General features: G+C 34.6%; 4 protein-coding genes across 7 annotated transcripts in view; 2 read left to right on the top strand and 2 right to left on the bottom strand.

The window, feature by feature from the left end:
• Positions 1-21,941, bottom strand: part of LOC120767254 — a 174,463-nt gene that overhangs the window by 48,662 nt on the left and 103,860 nt on the right. The gene's annotated exons all lie outside the window — the stretch shown is intronic.
• Positions 5,430-7,571, bottom strand: LOC120767259. The gene is made up of 2 exons (XM_040093127.1): positions 7,480-7,571; positions 5,430-7,390 (listed from the first exon to the last, which is right to left on the bottom strand). Exons 1-2 carry the CDS (start codon positions 7,522-7,524, stop codon positions 7,082-7,084), a joined length of 354 nt encoding a protein of 117 aa, XP_039949061.1. The 5' UTR covers positions 7,525-7,571; the 3' UTR covers positions 5,430-7,081.
• Positions 17,148-18,224, top strand: LOC120767258. Its single transcript, XM_040093126.1, has 2 exons — positions 17,148-17,269; positions 17,339-18,224. Exons 1-2 carry the CDS (start codon positions 17,216-17,218, stop codon positions 17,636-17,638), a joined length of 354 nt encoding a protein of 117 aa, XP_039949060.1. The 5' UTR covers positions 17,148-17,215; the 3' UTR covers positions 17,639-18,224.
• LOC120767256 lies at positions 21,377-21,911 on the top strand. The gene is made up of 2 exons (XM_040093124.1): positions 21,377-21,486; positions 21,543-21,911. The coding sequence occupies exons 1-2, from the start codon at positions 21,439-21,441 to the stop codon at positions 21,867-21,869; spliced, it is 375 nt and encodes a 124-aa protein (XP_039949058.1). The 5' UTR covers positions 21,377-21,438; the 3' UTR covers positions 21,870-21,911.

Here is a 21,941-nt window from a genome sequence, read left to right on the forward strand (position 1 = left end):
AGACCCACAGGCACCTACAATATATACATCATTTTGTTTCATTGTTCACTTATTGTCACCTAAAATGTAAAACAACGTATCATCAATTGAGTTTTTTATTGCTTACGATTCACTACATAATGTTATATATTTGTAGCATAAAATTTTCAGCTGATGTTCTCAAATATAACCAATACATAACCATTTTATAATCGATATATAACCATTTTATAACCAAAACTCCAATTGCGTTTCTTAAACTGCGCATATATCAATAAACCCTGACCTGCCCATAAACAAGATGAAAATTAACAAGAATTAAAATTTTCTTCAATGCAGTAAGTCCCAATTGAATGTTGAGAAAGGTCAAGCTCGCATGTGTAGTTATAATGTGTATAAATATATGAATTATTATACAGCATATTTATTCTCATTGGATATACTCGTATATCATCAATGTGTTAAGCGCTTTTATATTATTTGCACTATTTTTTGCTCGTTAAGTAGGCAATAAAAATGCTTTATTGCTCATTTCAAAATCGATTATGGCAACAAAGTGCATGGGAACTGTGTGTTATTAAAAACTCAAGTAGGTTTATAGATACATATGTACATATATGAAAACAAAAAATATTTATTGCTTGCAGTATCACTGTAACGTTTCGTGCATCAATATGAGAGAAAGTGTTATAAGCTGAACTTGACTGCTGAGTTTTTGAACCATAGCGAAACGATGCAAGTGCAAATTTGTGTTGCGAGCAAGCACCGAAAATAATAAAAGTAAGGATTATTATAATAAAAAGCATATAATTTCTTATTATATGAAATTCATATTTAATTGTGTTTCTCCATCACTTGTTAGCAAAAGTAACGATTTATGAATTTTGAACAACTAATTTTACAATTGAAATTACCTTTTAAGCAAAGGCTCATACTTTAAGTTTTATTAAATTTGTCTACACCTATAGTGACTATTGCAATCAACAAGTCACTTATGTACAAGAAAAACCAGTTTCAACTCCAATGAACTTGCTTTAAAGGCTATATGTATCCACTAGAAAGGCAAAAAAATAAATTATTTGAGTGGTTATTTCTTTGAAGTTTCATTTTATTTGATAAATAAATAAAAATATTAGATGTGCATAATGTATATTAATAAGTGATTATTCATTTTGAAAATTTGAATTTTCTAGTTCTCGTAGTTGTTTGACGTTTAGAAAAATGTTTCTGCTTAAGACTATCTAAAACTCTAAGAAAAATTTTAATTAAAAATCATTACTATAGATGAGAAGAAGTATTGAGCGAAGAACTAGTTAAAATCTAAATTTTTTTAAAATTGCGTCTTCGCAAGAAATCGAATTATCTACCAAAAATCTTAATTTATATATCTAAGGTGAAAACTACAAATCGATAGATTCAGCCGTTTCGAAGAAAATGACTGAGCCTGAAAACAGCGTTTCGAAAAAATCGCTTTTAAAGTTTTGAAGGCTATTAATCTATGTGAAAAAATATTCTAAACACAATCAACAATCGGCTGCGATGTCTTTTCGGACCCGATTGACGTTTAAGTCTTTTGAGGATTGCCACGTAAAACTTGGCTTTGACGGTTTGTCCAGGAGGTACAAATTCATAGTGGACGATGTTTTTGATGATTTGTTTGTGATGAAAGGTTTTTTACATATTCGAATTTTTTTTTAATAGATAAATATGATTTCCATGGAAATTAGACCAATTTGAGCGGTCGACGAAATTTTAAATGTGTGTTTTATCCAAACTACTTACTCGACGCAGTTACTTCAACGACTGAAGTTCCACTTATTCATTTACTTGAAATTAGGCGTTAATATTTTATAAATATATGTATCTCTATCATAAGAACCAACAATAACTATAAATATCTAATTTTTTGTATTTTTAAAAAATTCTTGAAAGTAAATAAATTATAAAAAATCGATCTTTATTTTCGAAAGCCCCTATTTTCTGAAAAAAAAAAATTCGTTTCGTTTTATACTATAATGAAATTTTTGATAAACAAGAATATGTTATTTTTTATATTTTTCTAATGGTCGCAGGTGTAGAAATCCTGACGACTACGACTAAATTATAAAAACAAATAAAAGTAAGAATATCAAGCGCTTTTGTTTTTGTCAATTTCCAAAAATAGCGCAAAATTTCGGTTTCTGGAAAAAATTCATTCTTAAAAGTTTTCAATATTATTTATATATTTATAATAAATTTTTACTCCACCAAAATAAAGCTCATCTTCAATAACTTATTCAACAGCCTGTATTTATAGCTATTCTTCACAGCAATCTCTGCGCACCAAGCAACTTACGCATTTCATTTTCTCATATATTCAATGTCAGGCACGTCAACTGTCATAAGTCACTCAACTGACCGTGTGTGTTGAAAACACCGAAAATAAGGAGGAAGCGTTAATTTAAAATTTCAACGCAAGACGTGCAAGATATCACAGGCACAGCCATGCACACGCGTTTCAAGAAGTGCTAGCCTTATAAGCGTGCTGAAGTGCTGCAAAACGCACACCCGTGTATTTGTGATAAAGCCGCACAACTGAAAACTGTGTGTTTCTGGTTGTGTGCGCTCGCATGTCACGCATACGCAGCGTACGACAAGCCGTCCTACCTGTTATGCGCACAAACGAGAGATGAACGCAAAGCGTTGATGGTTTGCTAAAAGTTTGAGTCGTTCGACGTATGGCGTAAATCTTTTGTGTAAGCCGCGAAGTTTACGTAACTGGATAAAACTTTATAATTGGGTTAATAAAAGTGCTTTTATGAGACTGTTAAAGTACTGCTTTAGTAAGCAGGAAACGAATTTTGGCAAAAAGGTATTTAGAGTTAATGTGCGAAGTGCGTGGATGACAAAGAAAATGCTAAAAATAAAATAACTTAAATTTGTGTTTTGTTTTTTTTTTCGTTTATTCTAATTGATTTTTAGCGAGAGCTGAAAGTAATTTTTGTCATTTTGAAGCCAGATTTTAATTAATTTTTTTTATATATACATAGCTAATGGCATGTCGCAACTTTTAATGTAAGAATTCGTTCTACTAAAAAATAAAAAATATTTTTTTTTTAGAAAAAACATGCAAATACATAAACTCAATACTTCATTTTGTAGTTAATTTCATTTCAAACTTATTATTAATATTCTCAAATATCTTCGCAATCATTTATTAAATTAATTTAATACTTTAAGGTAAGAAAGTGGTAGTTTAAACCAATAGAAACCGGTTATCTTCATTATATTTGTACTTCGCATAAATTCTGTTCATTATTATTATTTCTTCCTATTTGCAAAAAATATTTAAATGCAAAACCTCGCCCCACACGCTGCCATGAAGCAAGCGCATGTAGTTAAACCCGAAACTTTTCATTTCGCAACAACAACAACTGAAATTTTTGGCTACCTTTTCGCCAGTAATTTACTGTGGCAATATCGTTATGCAAATTTTTTGCTCCACACAAAGTTTTCCACTTTACAACGCCGGCAAACGGTAATTAAATATGCGCACACATATTCACATGCCACCGAGCCATTTAAGGTTTTGCCGTTTTATTTCAATTTTTTGTTATTATGTAATACTATTAGTTTTCTTTTTCGCTTTCATTTGTGGCATTTGCAAAAAATATTACATCACTTATTCATAAATAACACTTTAATACAAAAAGTAAAATATTTTAATACAAAAAAATGCATTCAGGCAATTATGTGGCAAATGTTAGAAGTGGAGAAAATGGAGAGAATTGTGTGGCATACTGATAACGAAAAAGCGTAAAAACATATTTATTTCCGCAAATATGTTGTATTTGTAATGTATCCATGTATGTAATTGCTTAAATGTGTGTTTTAACAATTAACATTGTAGTTATGATGACTGTTTTCTGAAGTACGTTAAATAATTTTAAAACGTTTGCGGAGTGTAATTCCGCTTAAAAAGCGACAAATATGTAGTTAGTGGCAGGAAAAAGCTATATAAAATGCAATAAAAATTAAGGCAATTTAACTGTCATAATTCACTTGGATGAACAAAGGGTTTTTGTAGTAAATGAATATTTTTTATAATTTTTTTCTTTTTAATTTTTGTTATTTTTTTATACCTTGAACACGGTATATGAAGCTTGCCGTCTCCATATGCCTGAGCTAGTTCTTCATTATTTCAGATATTGAGCTGAAATTTGGCATACATCATTTTCTCTAGAAGAAGCAACTCATTTGTATATGCCGACATTGGATCCTTATAGCTTATACTTGCCATACAAACTGACCAATCAAAATTAATTTCTTGTATAAAAAACTTTTTTTGTTTAGAGTGTGTAGTTCACGTGTTCACCCAAGTGAGGAAAGTTCTCTGAGCGCCATTTATCTGGGGTTGACCAGAAACGATTATTTTGCATATGGCTTAAGCAGCTCACGTCTTCCGGTCCTAGACCAAGTGCTCTTTGGGTCGCCAAAGAACATTCGTTTGAAAGCGAGCTAAAGTGCGAAGGCGAAACATCCTCTCCACAGAGTTGTGCGCTGGCTTTGGGACGGCCCAGAAAAAAACGCCGCAAGGAAAAGGAAACTACGGCCTTCACGCTACTGTAAACTCGGCTATAACCACGTGAGTGGTGTCTACACCAACAAAGAAGAAGAAGAATCAGATAAATCAAATGTGCAGGAATGAGAGTTAAAATCATTATAATCATTTCATCTGCAAGAATTTTAACAGTATATACTCGAAAGCGAACCATGATATTAAATTTAACTTCAGACAGGAGAAAAGATTTGCTAACTGTTCCATTCAGAATTTTAACTAAGAACATAACACCAAGCATTTCTCTACGATTCGTCAGTGTAGGTAGATTTATAAGTTTTAAAAATTATTTTTGTACCAACTCTAACATGTCGGGATGAATTTGGTAACTAGGGTTTCATACAATAGAGCCATATTCTAATAGAGGTCTAACCAAAGTTGTAAAAAGTGTTTTAGTAACATACGGACCTCTGAATTCTTTAAAGCAACGTTTAACAAAACCAAGATTACCTTTTGCTTTTAAAACTATGATAGCAAAATATGGAGTAAAAATTAATATTATAAAAATAAAATAAAATAAAATAAAATAAAATAAAATAAAATAAAATAAAATAAAATAAAATAAAATAAAATAAAAAAAAATAAAAAATAAAATAAAGTAAAATAAAATATAATAAATTAAATTAAAATAAATTATAATAAAAATAAAATAAAATAAAATAAAACAAAATAAAAAAATAAAACAAAACAAAGTAAAAAAATAAAATAAATAAAAGAAAAAAAGTAAGATAAAAAATATTCAATAATCTTCTCTTTCCATTTTCAACATGTGATATGTATAAGTATGTATATAACTAATGACCTTTATTTCAAAATTATCAATTTTCACTTTAACCTCAAATTTGATGAGAGTTAAGTTGACAAAGGCCGGTCAATAGGTCACTTTGAATGCAGCCAACATCCAATTAGTTTATTTAATCCACTTAACTTGCACTTCATTAAGGATGTAATGTGAATAAAATATGAATCAAGGAAATTGCAAGTGTTTGCACATATATGTACATATTCACAAAAATACTTAACTACTCATATTTACTATTACATATTATACTTATTTATATAAAACTCTGCTTTCCCTGCACTCTCTCAAATGCTGGTCGGTATTTTTAAGTATTCGCTACAATATGTTTTTTTTTCAGATACATTCATCACAAACTTGCTTTAATCTTATTTCCATTCATTTGTATATATGTACATATATATTTATGTATTATTACATAAGCATTTTGTTATATACTGTATAGGCATTTAAGTGCATGTCTGAGTACACGTCTGGAAACCCATATACTCATCAAACGTGTTTTCCAATTTCTAAAATGATGCTAAATTGTGAAAATATTAACAATGAAATTCAAAGCTTAGTAAACTGAGCTCAGCGCAGCTTCCATTAGCACTGCTAAAAAAATATTCATTTGAAGTCTATATATAGAATTCAGTGTGCAAAGATTATAATTCCTCCTAATATCATGAAAATTTTAGCTTTGAAATATGCAACTATTTTAAGTTCGATAAAACCACTTGAGCGATTTCAATTAAAATGCTAAAAATGCAACATCGCTTTTGAGGCTCAAGACTTAGTTGTCAATGTTCTCTGTAGGAAATTTTTGTTCAATAAAGCAAGGTAACGTACATTGAAAAAATATAATGAACGTTATTGCACTTAAATAGAAGCTAAATTATTTATTATCACTAGAGTAGAGTTGAACATGTAAGGAGCACGCCTAAAAAATACGATGCTTGTATATTCAAAAAAAGTAACTAATGTATCAGTTATTTTAGTTTTAAGGATATTTTACATTTATTTTAAGCATATATGGTAAGATTATTAAGAAAAATTCAATTTTTTTCGAGTTATACGCCATCTCTCATGGCACTAGAAAGAGATTCTCCACTGCTACAGGTAAGTAATTTTTTCTAGAAGATACTATATTGTCTTCACAATGGCCAAAAGGTCAAAAATAGGTGTATTTGTCTGTCAAAATTTTGTTTGAAAAATGTGTGCGCGTTTGAAGATAAAATGATAGCGTTGATTGCAAAAGGCGGCTACACATTAGGCTCAAACTGTTAACTCAAAATATATTTTAAATATTCATTTAAAGTGTTAGTATGGGGCTTAAACAGTATACACTATCGAAACAGCCAAAAAAAGAGAAACAATTTATTTTCAAATATTTGTTCACATCACCAAAAATATAGTGCTCGATTTTCCTAGAGGTCATTCATTTAGTGCAAACTTTTAGCTTAACTTTTTAAAATAGAATAGAATTTCCGTTGTGCTATTTACGCTATGCTATTTTCAATGAGCACTCAGGCAAATACAATGAGAATTTTGCAAAAATTTAAAAAATCTACACTTTTATATTGAAGTATTATTCCAGATGCTTACACATACATTACATACTCAAGTTCATTAACAACATTATTAAAATAGTCTTTCTTTTGTACAGTTATACTAAAAACACACTACCATCATGCAATTAAAAAGCTGATTTTCCAGAGAACCTTTCAGTGATAAACATACTCTGCGGATGAGGGAAAAAACACATAACCGATAACAGTGTCAGTTGTAGCAGATAAATTCTCCTCCTCCTCTGAAGAAACACTAGCAAAGTCTGCAATTTCGTAAGGCTCTTCATCTTCATCCTCGCCCGAAATTGGATCTAAGAAATCCTCATATTCAACTCGCTTCGCCATAATTTCATCAGGAAAGAATACATGATCTGGTGCTAATTTTTCCAAAAGCGCTGTACTTGTTGACTCAGCAGCTGCACTGCTCACCGGCGCAAGCAGAGCGCACTGCTGTAACACGATGAACTATGCGGGGGCAGAGAATAAATTAAAACCGGTCGAGCTTTCAGCCACTTTTGTATTAAATATGCATTTCATTTGAAATTTTCTCTCACCATTAAAAAAGCGGTTGCAGCAAAGCTGCTGTAACATTTTGCCATATCGGTAAGCTGCTATCAGTTTCGCCTGCCTTGTTTGAGTCGCTAAAGAGCACTACTAACCAATTATATTTGCAGTTTACTTTTATGTGAGTAAAGAAGGTAGCAATGTAAGTTGAAATATACTTTAGCTTATGTGCGTTTGTGTTTAAAGGAGTGTTTATAGTTTAAGGGAGTGTTTATTTATTTATGAGGCACCACGATTATACTCACATGGAATTTATTATTTATTTTTAAATGGTGAGAAGCAAACAATTAAGCTTTGTTGGGGAGCTGAGGTAAAATCAATTTTTTGCTTAGTAGGAAGTATTTTATTCATATGGAAAATCCAAAAGTATTCTATAGTCTTAGTACACAGTTAACAAATTGAAACGATTTTTGCTCTTATTCAAACTCTCTTCAACTCTAATTACGATCCAGCATACAGTTCCATCTCTCCCTGCTCAGAGAAGAGGCATACAGCTCTATCTCCCTGTGTCCTTAGGGCATCAGTTTGAAGGGACCTTTGGAAAAATTCCTAAATTTTCTTTGAAATTTTTAAAAATGTCACTTTGGCTACCAATATATGCCATAGAGCCTTGAAATATAATTTTTGGTGACCAAAAGCTCAAGATAAGAACTTTGCAGAACTTTAGTTACAGAAGAATAGAACACGACTTGAAAGCTAAGTTATATAATTGTGAAGGAAACGTATCCTAAAGACATCAATTGACTACCACGTGGATCAATCTATTTAAATTTATAAAGCTTCAAGAAGCATATCGACGACAGACCACGACAGACGGGTCTAAGTAACCGGAACGAGCCCGGATTTTTATCCAGTCTGTCAACTCAGTACCATGCCTCGAAATTACTTCAGGTATGTTTTCAGCCGCTACAACAACAACAGCAACCATTAGTCGGAGAGAGCCAGAACCTACTCAACATTTCTTGGAGATAGGGTGAACAGGGTCCAATGACAGCTGTGTCGACTGTTTTTTCACAACTTTTTATACCCTCAATTAAATATATTAACAACACAAAAGTTTTTTTAAATAGAGCAAAAAAATTCTTGCGAAAGTACATACATTCGATGCCATTATGTACGGAACTCGATTTCTTTTGAATGGTCACCACGGACACGCTTGCAGAAGTCTAGAAGTTGAAGGCAATTTTTGATGCTTTTCGAGCATTAATTGGCCGATAATGCAATTTCACGCTCGATGTTCGTATGAAGTTCATCAATCGTCGCTGGCTTGTTGACATGGACCATAGACTTGATATGGTTTCACAATAAAAAGTATGACGGCGTCAAATTGCACGGCCGAGGCGGCCAATTGACTGGGCCATTTCGTGAGATAACACGTTCTTCAAACTTGATTTTCAAAAAATCGATTGTGACATTCGCTGTGTGGCTTGTGGCGCCGTCCCATTGTCCAAGTCCATATCATCCAATTCGAACAAAAAATATTCGGTTATCATTGGGCTGTAGCGATTTCCATTAACAGTAACGTGCCGGACTTGATTATCACGAAAGAAGTACGGCTCAATGACGCGGCCGGCCCATAAACTGCACCAAATAGTAATTTTTTCTGGATGCAATGGTGACTCATGGAGTAGGTGTGGATTGCAGCCTGACCAATAACGCATATTTTGCTTATTGACGAAGCTATTCAGCCAGAAATGAGTCTCACCGCTGAAGATGATTTTTCGATGAGTATCCGAATCATTTTTTAGTTGTCGTTCAGCTCAATTCACGAACATACGCCGATTCTGGTGGTCAAGCGGCTTCAATTCTTGCGTGAATTTGATCTTGTAAGGATGTTGGCCTAGATCTTTTCGCAAAATCCGCCACAACGACGCTTGAGAACGACGTGTGAGAGCCTGATTTGGCTCTTCCTCGAATGATGCGCCAGCAGCAGAAATATTCTCGACGCTATGGCCACTTTTTTGTCTCTGTCTGTGGATTCAAATTTTTCCATTAGACGCTCAATTGTTGATCTGACAGAACGATTATGACGACCATAAATTGGATGTAGCGCTCTCAAAGTTGAGGCCACTGACTCCGAATTTCGGTATTTGAATTTGTAGACGTTAAATTCTGTTAGTTGACTTTGCTCGTATGAAAAGTCTATATAAATCTTACGAGGAATATCACAACAACATTATATACAGAGTCATTGTAATATATGTATTTCTCACGCCTTGTCCAGAGTGCACGCACGTGAGCGCAAGCATAAGAATGGTTCACATGTTGCAAATGTTGCCCTGAATTACCAGATTACAATACAAAAGCGTAGAGAACTGCCAATCAAAAGCCAAATCAAAGAGTTATTTATAGAATTTCCCTCAATCAACAGAATTTTTATTCAATTCTTTTTATTTTATTTCGTAAAAAAACGCAGAACTTTTGATTTGCGCCGACTTAAAACACCATCAAGCGATAGCAGCGCACGAAACGAAGGGAAGGCGGTAAATTGATGCAACAAACTCGAGAGAAAATGTTCCCATGCAAATAACAGTGTTTGCCACCACTTCAGCAAACTGCAATAAAATCAAAATATATACATACATACAAACATTTCTTGTTGCAAGTAATCAATACGACTCCCTTTATTACTTTTACTGCTGCTCTTTTATTGAGTAGTTACATATATGTATGTATATTGTGCTCAGAACAGTGTGGTGACCTGAAGCCACAAGAGAGTATATGTATATAGTATATGTATGATTGTATATATGTATTTTTACCTGCTTATACGCCTTTATCTTATTGATACCGCATTAAGTCGTGCAATCATTGTGCAATAGCTGATAGCCAGCAGCAAAAAAATCAATCACAACAATAACAACAAAGCGAACAGCAAGAGTAGTTGCAGCCCAACATTGACTTCATTGTGTTTATTTATAAACAAGAACACGCATTAACCGCTAAGTCAGTTCACAGCCATCGGATGATACCGGTTGGCCGGCCGCACGGTTACTTGGTTGACCGGCTGATCGCCAGACCCGACTAGCGGCTGACTGACTAACCAACTCAACTCAACTTGTGGCTCTTTGACGTCTAGCGATGCCACGCATTTCTCATGTGGCTGAAGCAGCCACTTCATAACACAAATGCGTATGTGTGTTTGTGTGTAAGTGTTTAAGTGTGTATTACGTTGTGTTATTGCACATCGCCTTACGCATGCGTGCTTGCTTGTGGACTTGGCCTACAACCAGATAACCTGTTGCACTGCCGCATCGCTTATCTTGTCTTACTATTGCTTGATTTTGCTTTTGTTGTTTTTATGTCATTATTCTGTGATGTATTGCATGCAACCAGCTGATGTCTGTTGCACGAGTTTGGTCTCTGATTGAAAACGATTAATATAACAGCAACACGTGGGGTCATTCCATTCGGAGTGGAGAATTGGTTGGGGTTTTGAACAAGACATGCGATTAAGGGGCACAACTAGTGTAAAATTAGAGAAAAGAGTCAATTTTTTTCGTATTTCAGTAAGTTATATCTTTGAAATCTTGATCCAATCAAAAGTACACTTGTAAGTCTTAGTTTCTCCAAAAAAAAAGTCATTTTGACTTCGATTATTTTGGCCGTAAGGTCAGAAACCGTAGGCCAGAAACAGGTTTTTACATATCGCTCAAGCAGCTCACGACTTCCGGTCTTTGATGAAGTATCCTTTGGTTAACCCAAGAACATCCGCTTGAAGACGAGCTAAAGTGAGAAGGTGAAGCATCCCTTCCCCTGTGTTGCGCGCTGCGTTTGGGACCCGTCACGTTAAAAACCCTACCAATGAAAAGAAGACAACAGCCTAGGATTCTGAAGTCACATTAATCATTAACCAAGAAGCCCGGAATTAATGCAGCAGTGGAGGACCCTTGATTTTTAGGGCCGTCGAAGATCGCTTAAGATTTCAAAAAATCGCTTTCCATTCAGCCGACTTACTAGGTGTGTCACTATGGCTGAGGTAAGAGTTCGATTATAAGAGGGATCCCAGTTGGGCAGCATTGAACGCCTGCCCGTTGTGTTACCTAAAACTCTTATATAGTAGAACATAAGATCCTCAAACACTTTTATCCTATCACAGTGTCTCCTGATTCGCCGAGGGTAAGATTGCTAAGTTCATCCTCAGTCTTGCAAAAGCTGGACAATGGAGGAGTCTGTGCCCGGATGATTTAACGTCAACCTCCTCATATAACTTTGACAGTTTTCGACTGTCAACACTATTACTGCACGAATGCTTATTGTAAGAACCCCTACTATTGCTGAAAGATGAATTTTGCTAAGAGCAAATAATCATCTCACGTGATCTACTCTAGACCAAAAGAGTTTTGCAGTCCCACAGCCACAGCAGTCATTCCGCGCCTGTTTAGCGCAAGTGAAGTCCATTGGTTCTGTGCAAGAACGCAAAGTGTCTATGGATATCCAACTTGGTCCGATTCCGATGTGAGTGGACATGGATGGCGAGGTCAGCGATTTAAGTGCGGATTCCTTATTTCTTTCCTATTCCTTGTACGTGGATAATAAAGCTGGGAGACACCAAGCGAGCTTAAAATTGCCATAATATTCCTAGCTGACTGTTATTTCTTGTAAAAAATGGGAATCTGAAAGCTTTAAGCCGCCACCTACCCAGCAAATGGATTTCATGAAGAGTTTCTCAGTCGGAACTACGCTAACCCACTTTCCGGTTCTTTATCCACCGTTTCTGAAAAAAAAAATCACAAAAAAAATAGAGAAATTTTCCCAGATCGATAAAAATGCAACGGCATTTAAGACATAAGCCACTGTTGCCGCTTCAGTAAGCAATCGCAGTCAACAAATCAAAGAACTTGCTCTGAAAGTCATTTGCACTTGGAAACTTTCAACTGACTGAACAAGGAAAATGCAAAGAAAATTTATACAAATCTGAAATTCAACTAGAAATAAGAAATCAAAGTAAGTTTTTGTTGTTGTTGCTAACAGCAAATGCACTTACATCAGCCGCGACGTATGCTTTTGACAAACGCATGCACGCCTTTCAAGCTGCCTGCCGGCGCAGAAATAGCAATAAGAAAAGCAACAATATTAACAACAACAACACTAGATATATCACAAATGCAGTCAATGGCACTGCAAGCCACAGCCACTCAAAGTTGTTGTCATAGTGACTTTGTTGTACTCCTACATGATTGCTACTCCAGTCGCCGCTGCCGACGCCGCTATTCATTTGCCGCACGACTGCGTCTGCCGATTGGGCGCTGATGCGCAAATGTGTCAGCGACATGGCGGGTGGACGGACACACTTAAACCTCCATATATAAATATACATATGTATATATGCGCGCAAAGCTGTTTCATTTGCGTGTGTGTTTGTGCTTTTGCAGGGACACTACCTTAAGTTGAAATATCAACTGTCGGCTTCTAGGCAGCAAAACAATCGCTGATTCCACACACACACACGATTTTCTTGGATTTTGCGTTTCTTTTTGCTGCAGTTTTCCTGTTACCGACTAACTTACTGAGAAAAATCATAAACATATGAGATAAATGAAGTAAGACAAACCAGTTCGAAGTAACTGTGCAACCAGCAGCTCCAAGAAGGTGTGCGGTAAAGCGGCGCTGCAAGTTTTCAGCGCTTGCCAGGGGCACTGGGTTATGTTTACCTCTGCGTGAACATGAATAAATTACGGAAGAATATGCATTAGGGTGGGACATAATAATTGGGAGCGTGTTATGTCACATTAATTTGTCATAAATGAATATTAATGCAGCTGAGGACACTGGATTGCGAAGGGCTAGTTTGTATGGCGGCTATTGACTATAGTAATCCGATCTGTATAGTTTCATCGGAGATTGTAGCGTCGCTTTTAAGAATAATCCGTGCAAAATTGTATGAAGATATCTTTTCAAATGAAAAATTTTTCCATACAAGAACTTAATTTTTATCATTCAGTTTGTATGGCAGCTGTATCCAATATTGGACCGATTTCAAAAATTTATTCAAAATTGATAGCGGTCGCTTCTGGGAATAATCTATGCCGAATTTCGTGAAGATCTATGCTATAGTAATCCGCTTTCGACAAGTCCAAGAAATAATCAGCTTCTTTCGGAGAAAAGGGTAAGTACAAATTTAAGATCGACATCTTAAAATCTAAGAGAGAAAAGTTGAATAAATTATTATATCACTTAATTTTATATGCTCCAAACATTTCACACACTTTTCTTCCATTACTTTTTGCCACCGGTTCCCAGCTTCTCAGCTTCACTTACTCGTGTTTGCTCGCTTTTGCATTTTCGCCGTATTTCTTCGCTCTGCGCATTTTCCAGGCCGATTCTATTGGGTTAGTGAAGCGTCTTGCGGCCGCAACCAGCTGCTGCGAGTGCGGTTTAGTCAATTTTTTATGATTTTTCCGATTATGCAACTGACAAACAATCACACAAAGCGACACACAGCCACACGCTGTGTTGCTGATGTTAGATAAAACGCGTCTAACCAGTTTTTCTGTTGCGGTTTTGTCTATTGCAATTTGATTATTTCTATTTCGGTGCAGTATTTCCTAGACATTTGTGTATTGTCATTGCACTTTAATGCTTTCACATTAGAAACTAAAGACATTGCAATCAAATTGAATGAATTGAAATTCGATTAACTATTGGAGCTATAGTTTCAAAACATATCCACACATAGACGTGTGTATGTTTGTGTGTATGCGTTCAAATTTATTACACTGTTATTGGTAATTACAAAAAAACAATAAAGTTTTCTTTAACGTTTTACATATGAGGAACTACTTCCTTAACCGCAGATCGGTTGTCTAGTTTGTGTTAAACGAGATAATGACAGTGGTTGTACCAATAGGAAAGTAATTCTATGACAAATTAAGTAATGGTTATCGATGTAAATGAATATTATGTTTTCATTCGATTGTTATACCCAGGGTATGTTAGACTTGGCACGAAACTTGTAACAACCGGAAGAAAAGTTGTCACTAAAGAAGTTTTTGCACTAGAAGGCAAGATGTCAATGGTATTTGATCGATTATTCCTGGTAGGTGGATAAGAAAACTGGGAAAAACCAAGCGAGCTCAAATTGTCAAAATGTTCCTAGTTGACCGTTATTTTGTGTAAAAATCGGATTCTGCAAAGAAGTCAAGGCAATCGATCAAAACCAAGTTTTCATAAAGAAATCTTCATTATTTGACAAAAAAATCTTCACGAATAGCAACATCCAAATTTGCCAAAATGCACCCTTGAAGGGTATTATAGCTTTGGCGCAGCCGAAGTCAAGGTGTTTTCTTGTTCTCTATGGTTTTTACTCCAAAAACCTTGAAGAAAACCGTATATCCTGTGGGTCATGAAATATGCAATTGCGTTCTAAACAGGGTTGCGAACTTTTTACTTAAAAATTACGCTTACAGAAACAAAAATCTCATGTTTTCATCCCGATGTTGAGATTAAAAATTTAAGTTAAATTTTTTTTTTTGAGCTTGTGGGTTGAAACTTTTTCTTCAATCCGGTAGGTGGGATTACTAAACACGTGTCTTATATGCTTGATACTGCGAATTCCGATACCGCATTCATGGAGAGCATTATAAGTGCCGATGAGACATGGGTTTATGAGCTTGACATGCAAACAAGTCAACAGTTATGGGAAAAAACTAGCCAAACCCAAAAAAACAACGCCAAAACCGCCCAAAAATTAATGTAATGCTCATTGTTTTCTCGATATTCGTGGTTTGGTACATCATGTATTTTTTCCGGAGGGACAGACGGTTAATGTGGAGTTCTTTTTGGCCGTATTGTGGCGTCAGAGTGAGAACATCCATTGAAAACGGCCCGAATTGTGGAAGAAGAATTCATGGATTTTACATGCTGATAATGCACCATCGCATTGAGCCAAGATTATAACCGAATTTAAAGCCAACAACGCAATGAATACCATCGATTTTTTTAGTTCGCAAAACTGAAATTGCTGCTCCGTGGAAGTCAGTCAATCGAAAAGATAAAACAAGATTCGCTGAAAAATCGTTGGCAAAAATATATTTCATCTGATGGTTATTAATTTGAAGGCTTTAAATAAATATTGATGAATAATTAAATATTTTGCGTCTTATTTAAAATTTCCGGGTTCTTTTTTGTCACAATGTATATAAGCTGTTATTTACTCGCATTTATTTTCATAGCTCTCATCATATTTGCTTAGCTCTCTTCAACTATTTTATATCATGTTTTTGGTTTTCACCCGATAAACTTTCGTTGACTTTTTTGTGACATCGGGCTTTCCACAATATTTTGGTGTGTTCTTGAATTACTAACACAGAAGAGCAAACACCTCATTAGTGTACTTATATAGGGTGATGCATTAAAATTCTGGCTAAAGTTCAGTTGAGTACTGCATTACTTATTTTTTCTTCGTCGCGTTTAAAGCTGCTCGAAATCTTTATTTTAGATTATTTGAAATAATACAAAAGTTTGTCCATATTTTATTCACCTAACAGCATTCGATTTGTATCGTTCATTATTTAAACTGAAATAAATTGTATTTTTCATAAATAAGATTTATAGAATTCATTAAGAAACCTTACACATTGTTTGAGGTCTTCTTTACATATACTCGAATTGCATACTTTTCAAAACACAGCAGTAGAAAAATCCAGTTTCAACACACTCAAGTGACTCCGTATATGTATGTATGTATATAAAGATATTTTGCAGCAAGCCAATGCATTGCAGTGAGCACTCAACTTATTTCGGGAGAAGCGTATTCATTCTTTAAACCCCCTGTAGGAAATTTTGAAGTTATAACAACAACTATATTACGGGTTTCAAAAAACCTAATTTTTTTATTGTCTTATTAAATTCTACAACATGGGTTTCCTCATGTAAAAAATAGTCTATTTTCAACAATTTTTCCTCATACAAAAAATATTTTATTAGAATTTTTTAATGCTACAAACATACACTATTAGCATAGCAATTCTGAAATTTTTGTACAAAAATATTTTAAACTCGGCCATTGCGACTCCTTTTCCGAAAACCCCTTTGAAAAGAGGTGCGCCCGCGTTGGCAGAATAACTCTTTACAGGATCATCTAAAGTGAAAAAATACGTGTTTTAGTTAAAACTTAGTTAAATCCTTAACTTGGAACAAGGACAAATAAAAATACGCAAATTGGATTTTTGGCAGACATTTTTACAAAAAAATGAAAATTTCAGTGAAAATTTCGCAACATTTCTTTTTTCAAGTAGTTGTAAAAGAAAAAATGCTTCGTCCAAGTCTTTAAGAATGTATCTCAAAGACATGTGTCAAATTTCATGAAGATCAGTTGAGTAGATCTCCAGAAACTGACTTTAAAAACACAGTCTCGAACGCACAAGTTCTCAAGGCAGTATCACCGAAACTATTACTCGTATCAACTTGAAAATTTGGGACAATATTCTAGAAATGTTGTAAAATTTAATTATATAATAAAAAAACATCGATTTTTTGAAAACTGTAAACCCATGTAACCCCATAATAACTCCGCTTATTTCCTACTGGGTCACTGCGCTGCACAAAACACGCGGCTCCCCTGCATGTGCATGTAAATAGTACGAACATGTAAGCCCACGTGCATTGGCGAAACATTCCGAGTATTAAATTCTCACATTTGCGTTTCGCACAAAACAACTTTCGTCCGCTTCACTTTTCAGTTGCAATAAACATTTCTGGGAAGCGGGAAGTCTGTTCGAAATTATGGCGTCATTTTCTAAAATATTTCTGCTATTGAGCGCATTTGCAGTGCTGCAGGCATGTTATTTATAAGTTAAAGTAATTGAACAAAATTTTTAAAATAATTGTTTTAATTATATTTTATAGTGCGTGCGAACACAATTGCTGGAGCAATTCAATGACACAGTGGCAAGCAATGTGCAAGTAACGCCGGTGGAAAGTACAACTGAGCGAGCGCAGCCGAAAGTCAAAAATTATTTGCCGTTGAAAAGAGAACACTGGGCCGTAATGTGCGCAGCGATTTTTTTAATTTTCGTGCTCGCGTCAATATGTAAATACAAGTTTTGGCCAAATTCGCGCATTTGTGGCTGCAAAGAGGTGGAATTGCAACGCAATAATAGGGAATTGCGACCACAATATTCTTGGGATGAAAGTAATCGAAAGTGAATTTATTCTTATGTAGTCTGATAGTTTAATGTATGTGTAATTATATAGACATTAAGTTCATACATTTATTCAGTACATAATTTGGGAAAACTTTAGAATACCGTCCCAGGCTTTCGGAAATGAAATGGATATGGTCGGACAGATGAAGATCAGGAATGTAAAATAAATGTGTTCAAACGACTTAGTGAAGTGTTAATGAACATAAAAATGAAAACTATAAGTGTAAAATTAATTTTAAATCCACAAACACGTAAAATAGTGATAATTTTCAACTTTAAACGCAAATATCTCGATAACTATTGGTTTCCTGCGGCTATAGTTATATATATTCTTGATCTGGAGAACCTCCTCTATCCGATCATACCCATTTTATTTCCGAAATCCTGGAACGGTATTCTAAAGCCGACCCTATAATTTATATGGATTTCAGATTATAAAGATATCATCATAGACTTTATATATTTTGTACAAAAAATTATAAAATTCATGTCGATCTATTCGAAAAATCGTAAAGCTGAAATATATTTTGAAAACCCAAAATTATAAAATATAAACTTTTTACCATTAAACAATTTCCTATAAAATATTTTTATATTTATTTATTTTTACTGTATATATGTACGTACAAATACAATCTTCCTTAAGTGTTCGGCTTTCTCCAGACTGTATAAGGAAGCGAAGCAAATGGGCCTGGTAGTGAACGAGAGCAAGACGAAAATCTCCTGTTATTAAACAAGGCATGGATGATGACAATATCTGATGACTCGACGTTATGAGTTTTCGAGAGAAAAGTTCTGCGAAAGATTTATGGTCCTTTGTGCGTTAGACACGGCGAATATCGCATTCGATGGAAATATGAGCTGTATGAGATACACGACGACATTGACATAGTTCAGCGGATTAAAAGATAGGGCTAAGCTGGCTAGGTCATGTCGTACGTATGGATAAAAACGCTCCAGCTCTGAAAGTATTCGACGTAATACCTGCCGGGCGAAACAGAGAAAGAGGAAGACCTTCACTCCATTGAAATGACCAGATGGATAAGGATCTGACTTCGCTTGGAATCTCCAATTGGCACCAAGCAGCAAAACGACTGGGGCGCTGTTGTAAACTCGGCTATAACAGCGTAAGCGGTGTCTATACCAATAAAAAAGAAGAAGGTTTTCAATAAACCCGTGCTTTTGTTCGGAGTTCGTTTTTGACAGTAATACTTGATTTACATATATTCTTTTTGATTTTGTTCCAATTGTTTGCAAAAATTGAAGCCGAAGGGACAGGGGTACTTTAATCAATAAAATTGTCGCATTTGAAAGAATGATAATCCATAATTCAAAATTGAGACGCTGTGGCATCCTCAAGAAGTACTGTTTGCTGTGCTTAATGGGCAGAGGGATGCATTGGACCATATTTCTTCAGAAATGAAGCCTACCCTTAATGTTAAAATCAATGGGAAACACTATAGAGCCTTAATTAATGACTATTTTCCCCGATTTTCTCCTTCAAGACTTTCAGTTGCATTCAGACGACGCTACATGCCATCCTGCTAACGAAACAATCAATTTATTGAAGGAAACTTTTGGTGAGCGCATTAACACGCGTCATGAACCTGTGGTTTAACCTCAAAGATCGTGCGATTTAACACCGTCAGACTGTATTTTGTAGAATTATGTGAAGTTACTTCTCTGCACAGATAAGTCCGAGATGAATGACGGCTTGGAAAAAGAGTGTTCATTGTGTTATTGTTGACATACGGCCCTAATTGGTGGAAAAAGTAGTCGAAAATTAGGCCACTCGGCTAGAACTTATTCAACCAGCCATTGCTCGAGCTCATTTTTAAAACATAATGACAAATCTTTAAGCTTACATTATGGTGTATGCATTTTATTTCTTCTTTAAAACCGAATTAAAAAAAAACACACTATATAGTCAATCCGATATTGAGTTGAGCTTCTCCTTATAAATTGATTCATAGAAAAAATATTAGCTGTCTTCGAACTATGTATTATTCTCTGATTTTGGCAAGTTTTTGAACCTCGATGTTCATCTGCGAATCCGTCACTGAATACCAGCAACATACACTTCTAAAATCTTGCTCAAAAGTGTAGAAAAAAATATGAAATGTCAGAATAAATGTCTATTAATATTTTGAAAGTAATAAATGAATTATGAAATTGAGATTTTAAATATGTAAATATTTATAATTATTTTGTGTAATTTACACTACAAATCTGTTCGCATTCAGCAAAGTCAGACCCCGCAAATGTCACAAGTCTGGAAACTGCTTTTACTACTCGCAGTGCTCTTAAAGCTTCAGGTAGGTTACAGAGTTAGCTTAGAAACGCCTTCTGCATGATATACAAATGTTGTTGTTTTCTAGCGTGCAACGTCTGAGTTTGCAATAGATTACAATGCGCTTGACATGATGCCCGTTAGGGAGACAGAGGAGCAGAGCGTAAACGAGGTTTATAGAGCAAGCGATAATGATTCCCAGAACAGCACAGCATGGGACCAAACAAAGCTTTGGGTAGTTGTTGTTTCGTCGATTTCATTGTGTTTTCTTATATTACCATTAGTCATATATTTATTGTGCCCCAGCGCATGTATTTGTGGATGTAAGCCAGTTACGGTGCAACGTGCTAGAAATAATTTATAATTGCAACAATTATATTTTCGATAAAACTGTTTAAAACGATATTCTAAATTTATTTGGATGTGAAATTGAGATAAAATGACAGTGAATTAGTCGAGGCTATAAGATAGGAAGAATAAAGATTGAACTTAACTAGTTGCTAGTGGAGATGTGTGAAATACTAAAGGAACTTAGAGAGATATTCAGAAACATTTTTCTTTATAAATAACTATGTAAATAAAGCTTTTATAAAGCTTACAAGATCGAGATTCTCAAGATAAGCATTGTTGCTGGGAGCAAAGATCTCAGTAATGTCTTTTCAGCGTAAAACTAAATGCTTGAATCAATTTATGGTTAACCCACTATGGAAGGGTACTCTAATATGTACATTTAAAGGAATAAATCGAAATTTTTTCTTATCTCGATTATTTAATTCTTCTTTAATTAAATTCTTTCTGACTTCGCAACGCGACTACCCACAATTTAACCCAAAACTTTAACCGTTTCTTTTATAAACAAACTAACCTATTCACCTGAAATTTGGCATGAATTTTCCCTAAATATCATTTTTTGGCAGGTTGTTTACAAAATTCAGAAAAGACAAAAAATTAATGAGTTTTATTATGAAGCTGCCTTTTTGGGAAAATTTTGTTTCTCAGTTTGGAACCTAACCGCCATTATGACATTTATATTGATTGAAAATCTACCCATTTTGATTTTGGGAGATCAGAAAAGTGGAAACTATGTACTTTTGTATTTTTTTTAAATAATAAATAAATCTACATTTTTAAGTTTTTAATTTTTTTTTCGGCATATGAGCCACCCTTTTTCTATAGTTATTACTTATGAAAATAATAACGTTCAGAATAGAAACTTGAGCAGGCACAATGCAATTATAAATCTAATAACAAGCGCTAACATACTCTTCGAAATACAATTTAAGTTGACAGATGAATTATTTTCTCACATAAAATATCGTGCAGAGTACCGATTTCCAATATCTCCGCTACAAATGGACTATAGGTGTATTCAGTGATAATTACAATAAAATTGAGTGCAATTATGAGCCACCTTTGTAAGCTTGTTTTGTTTATATGTTGTAGACAAGTAGCCGACAGCCTCAGTTTTACTGCATTTCACCAAGAGTTAGGAAGTATTTTTTTTTAATAAAATGTACAATAAATTGTTTTTATTATTGTGTGTGCTGTTCGCAATACAGGTTAGTGCCACCATATGTCAAAGAATTTTAGAGAACATATTTATCGTTGACATTAGTTTACAGCATTTGCACACCCATTGGAAAATGACAAGGATGCACAAGAAGAAGCCGATATTAAGCCGCCAAAAGAGCAAAGCATAATACCGGATACACCTGGTGTGCAGGAGTTCAAAAAAGACATAGTGAGTCACGTAATAGCAAGCCTTGGGAACGAGGAAGGAGACGAAACTGGTGTCCAAAGTGCGCAATTGTCTTCAGCAGAGGTAGATTTGCCCTGCTTGCCAAATGATGCTGTTAGAATACATGTGCTTAGAAGCAATTTCCCGTTGCCAGAGCGCCTTTTCCATGCACCAAAGAGATGTTCGGAGGAAGAGAATAAATGAAGCTTACATGAAATTAAATATAAATCACTCTTTAAGAATTTATATTTCTGTATTTTTGTTATGTATTGTGAC

This window comes from Bactrocera tryoni, chromosome 2 (assembly GCF_016617805.1).
Source record: "Bactrocera tryoni isolate S06 chromosome 2, CSIRO_BtryS06_freeze2, whole genome shotgun sequence".
In the NCBI taxonomy this organism is placed as follows: domain Eukaryota; kingdom Metazoa; phylum Arthropoda; class Insecta; order Diptera; family Tephritidae; genus Bactrocera; species Bactrocera tryoni.

What these genes read in the sequence shown, in the direction of transcription:
- LOC120767259 (XM_040093127.1), bottom strand. Translation starts at nt 7,524, where the DNA reads ATGGCAAAATGTTACAGCAGCTTTGCTGCAACCGCTTTTTTAATG. An exon ending in CTGCAACCGCTTTTTTAATG is followed by an intron (nt 7,391 to 7,479) that starts GTGAGAGAAAAT and finishes GCCCCCGCATAG; the next exon opens with TTCATCGTGTTACAGCAGTG.
- LOC120767258 (XM_040093126.1), top strand. Translation starts at nt 17,216, where the DNA reads ATGGCGTCATTTTCTAAAATATTTCTGCTATTGAGCGCATTTGCAGTG. An exon ending in GCGCATTTGCAGTGCTGCAG is followed by an intron (nt 17,270 to 17,338) that starts GCATGTTATTTA and finishes TATATTTTATAG; the next exon opens with TGCGTGCGAACACAATTGCT.
- LOC120767256 (XM_040093124.1), top strand. Translation starts at nt 21,439, where the DNA reads ATGTACAATAAATTGTTTTTATTATTGTGTGTGCTGTTCGCAATACAG. An exon ending in GTGTGCTGTTCGCAATACAG is followed by an intron (nt 21,487 to 21,542) that starts GTTAGTGCCACC and finishes CGTTGACATTAG; the next exon opens with TTTACAGCATTTGCACACCC.